At 35.0% G+C, this 3,448-nt stretch overlaps 1 protein-coding gene across 1 annotated transcript; it reads right to left on the bottom strand.

The window, feature by feature from the left end:
* Positions 1-1,217: 1,217 nt before the first annotated feature.
* LOC134806820 (distal membrane-arm assembly complex protein 2) lies at positions 1,218-3,098 on the bottom strand. Its single transcript, XM_063780211.1, has 2 exons — positions 2,567-3,098; positions 1,218-1,696 (listed from the first exon to the last, which is right to left on the bottom strand). The coding sequence occupies exons 1-2, from the start codon at positions 2,965-2,967 to the stop codon at positions 1,273-1,275; spliced, it is 825 nt and encodes a 274-aa protein (XP_063636281.1). The 5' UTR covers positions 2,968-3,098; the 3' UTR covers positions 1,218-1,272.
* Positions 3,099-3,448: the final 350 nt, after the last annotated feature.

Raw genomic sequence — 3,448 nt, 5'->3', positions numbered from 1 at the left:
TTTATTATTTATTTCCAAATATGCAAGTTTACAGTTCTAGACCAAAGCACTTACATACTACAATAATTAACATTAAATTACATTATATTAATACATGCATGTCAAAGAATAATTCAAACCTTATTTCTAACATATATACAGCCATATTATTAAATTACATTATAAATAATTTACGAGTTAACATTATAAGAAATCATTAATTTTATTTTATATAAGTAAGTCAAATATAATACCATCATAATAATATATAAATCATGTCAAGTTTGAATTAATTGCCTACCTATATAGCTCTGCAATTGCCAAGATACAGCCTAACACGTTATACCAATACGTAACTGCTATACCAATATGTAACCAAAAGGCCAGAGTATTCTTGAATTGGATTATTTTTGCGCCTGATTACTTTTAATATCAATGTAATCATTGCTATTAAAAAATATCAGGTGCAAAATGTATAATTATTAGAGATGCACCGGATATTCGGTTACTATCTGGCCATTATTTTAACATCCGGCCGGATACCGGATAGTAACATTGCTTGATTTCGGAGTAAACAACATTGGAATAAGAAACAGTCACGGTCATAATCGTACTCGTTTATTATTTTAAAACAATTTCAACATTCCATTCACTTGCACGTGCACTCATTTCGAACCTAGAAATGAGTCCGCACGAACGTTCACTACGAAATAGGTCAAAACCTGCACAATGCGCACTTGAAAAACCGAAATGTAGGTATAGTTCCGCAGGCCGGATACCGAATATTCGGCCGAAGGTATGGCCTAATATGCGGTATCCGGATGAACAACTATCCGTTGCGTCTCTAATAATTATTCTTTTAAATTAGGTACATATTTGACCTTTCGTGTGTGTGGTGGTCGAAAATCGTCAAATCAAACCTCGGTTGTGTTGTATAGAGACTAGAAAAAAATCAAAAAGATGAAATTTCAGTCAGGTAACCCATGAGAGTGTCAGTGTTAAACTCACATGCTTAGCTGCAGGCAAATTTGATACATCAAACTCTGACCTCACCATTTTACTGTTTGTTTACATTCCATCCAATACCTGATGCTCACAGAACTTTAGAGCTCATCTGTCAATAGAATGGACAAATTCACAAGACTACATCTATGGAAGAAAAACGCTTCCTTTCTGAGTTTGATGCTAATAAGATGATGGTATGAGGATGCAGATATATTTATCTAGTAAAACCAGAGTTGTATAACAAAAATATAATTCACTAATAACATTACCATACTAACATCACACATTTCATTCTGTAACAGCATTTATCAAGAGCTTTGGATTTTCCTCTTCTAGGACGGACAAAGCCGCTTGCAGCTCCATATTATCACCAGGATCAGTTACATACAGAGTTTTGAGTGCTAACATTCTTGCTAAGGCCGAAACTCCGCCAACACACAGGTTGCAGCCTCGTATATCTAAGTGTTCTAAGCTTTTCCCATTCTGACCGGCCAGTCTGTCCAGACACCAAACATCGACATGTTTATTATTCCTCAATGATACCCATTTGAGGAAGTTGAGGCCAGAGAAATTTTGGATGCCCTCATACCGGATACCATTATGAAGGAAATTGGTGCAATCTACAGCTTCTACAAAATACCCTTCTTCGTACTGGCTGGGAAGGTTGAGGTTTATTGCATCTCCAGTTATCCATTCCTTTTTTCGTTTCAGTCTGAAATTATATGAATGCAAAATTAATTTGTGTTTCATTAGGTAAGTGACTAAAGTGACATCTTATAGATATTAAGAATATAATTTACTTAGATTAGCAATGTGTAGCCAAAAGTAGTAAATCTCAATGCTCAATACTCAATACATTTATTGCACATAATGGTTACAGAGGTGGTATATACATATTATAATTACAGATCACATTATGTACCCTGTTGGGTGCAGCAAAAAATAAGGAGAGAGGCACTTATATAATTATTACAATGATAAAATACATATAGATTTCACTTAATACTAATGTTACTGTCTTCTAAATATTCATTTAAGGAAGAATAACATTTTGCAATCAGAAATTGTTTCAGCTTGCGGGTAAATGCTGTTTCAGTTGTTTCCGATTTTAATTCTTCTGGCAATTTGTTATAGATTTTTATTGACATTACAAAAGGCCCAGTTGAAAGCATCTTAAGTTGGGAGGCTGGTAGTAAAAGTTTGTTTTTGTAGCGCATTGGAACATCTTGTAACGGGACTTTGTTTTGGTTTTAAAGAACTGTATTTTGAAAGCATTAAATATGTAGTAAAATGTAAGTATGATTTCAAAGTAGTTTGCAAGTGGTATAAAAATTGGTAGGAATTAGAAATAATAATCACATGGAGCATAGATTAACAGCATATTTTACAGATATGTTGCAGAAAGTTTCCAAAAAGTTGGAAACTTAATGAAAATTTCAAAAAACAAAATGGAAATTTTTGAAATGTAAGGTTTCATACATACAAAATGTGGAAATTTCACAATTATTGAAACTTTCCGGCGGCACATCAGTAAACTTTACTTAATATTTTTTTGAAAGAAGAGAAAAAAAGCAATTGTTACCTAACGGCACAAGCTCTGTATGTGAAGAAGTGCAGTGCTGCCAGATTAGACCCAAGAGTAGCCACTCTCTTTGGCAGAAACTCCTGGTTCTTAATCTCTTGCAGCACCTTCATACTGCCCCACCATTCCTTTACATCTTTCATGGTTAAATTCGGCAGTTTGGAGAGTGCATTCACGATATTTGGATTAGGGTTTTTCTCCACGAAAACCGACAACTTGCTGGTCCATTCTCCGTCGCGTTGTATCCATGGCTTCCTCCAGTCGGGGTACAGCTTCCCGTGCACCATTCGTGGTTGTGGGCCTTCTTCATCGCGCTGATAAATAGACTTCTCTTGGCAATAGTTTCGAGAGGTTATAAAGAATGTCCGGCTAAGTCGATAAGGTTTGATGTTAAGCGACATTGTACACTATTATACTTAATTTAATCAAATAGTACGTGCAGTCATAATTAAGGGATTGCTTTTATTTAAGTGTTTGTTTTTCATGAAAATGTGTCATAACCCCTTAATTTTATTACAACTAGAGAACTGTCACTGTCAGTACTGTCACGACTGTCAGTGTCAAACCAAAAAAGGGATATTCGATATCGATTTGAATAATCGACATTTTTCTTTTCTTACTCGATATTAAAATGTACTAAACTATAGTCTGTCAAGCCATTTCCGTCAGTAGAAAAAAGCAAATTTAAATTATGTGGGTGCGAAGGGTAACCTTAACATAGAAAATTTAAATTTCGCGTCAACTGGCAAAGTTGTTTGACCGGCTATATTTGTTTGCTTTCACGCAAGGCCCCAACGTTTTCTGTTCTCTTTGACGGCGCAGCAACTAGTATCATTTCTCTCTCCTCGCTCTTTTAAAAATGCCGTTTGTCAAAAAAGGACA

This window comes from Cydia splendana, chromosome 1, assembly GCF_910591565.1.
Source record: "Cydia splendana chromosome 1, ilCydSple1.2, whole genome shotgun sequence".
NCBI lineage: Eukaryota > Metazoa > Arthropoda > Insecta > Lepidoptera > Tortricidae > Cydia > Cydia splendana.
Note: the sequence above shows the minus strand (reverse complement) of the source record. Positions and strands in the feature narration are given on the sequence as shown.

Excerpts from the sequence above, each read along its gene's own strand:
- LOC134806820 (XM_063780211.1), bottom strand. The coding sequence starts at position 2,967 with ATGTCGCTTAACATCAAACCTTATCGACTTAGCCGGACATTCTTTATA. Across the intron at positions 1,697-2,566 it reads TACAGAGCTTGTGCCGTTAG|ACTGAAACGAAAAAAGGAAT; the intron begins GTAACAATTGCT and ends ATATAATTTCAG.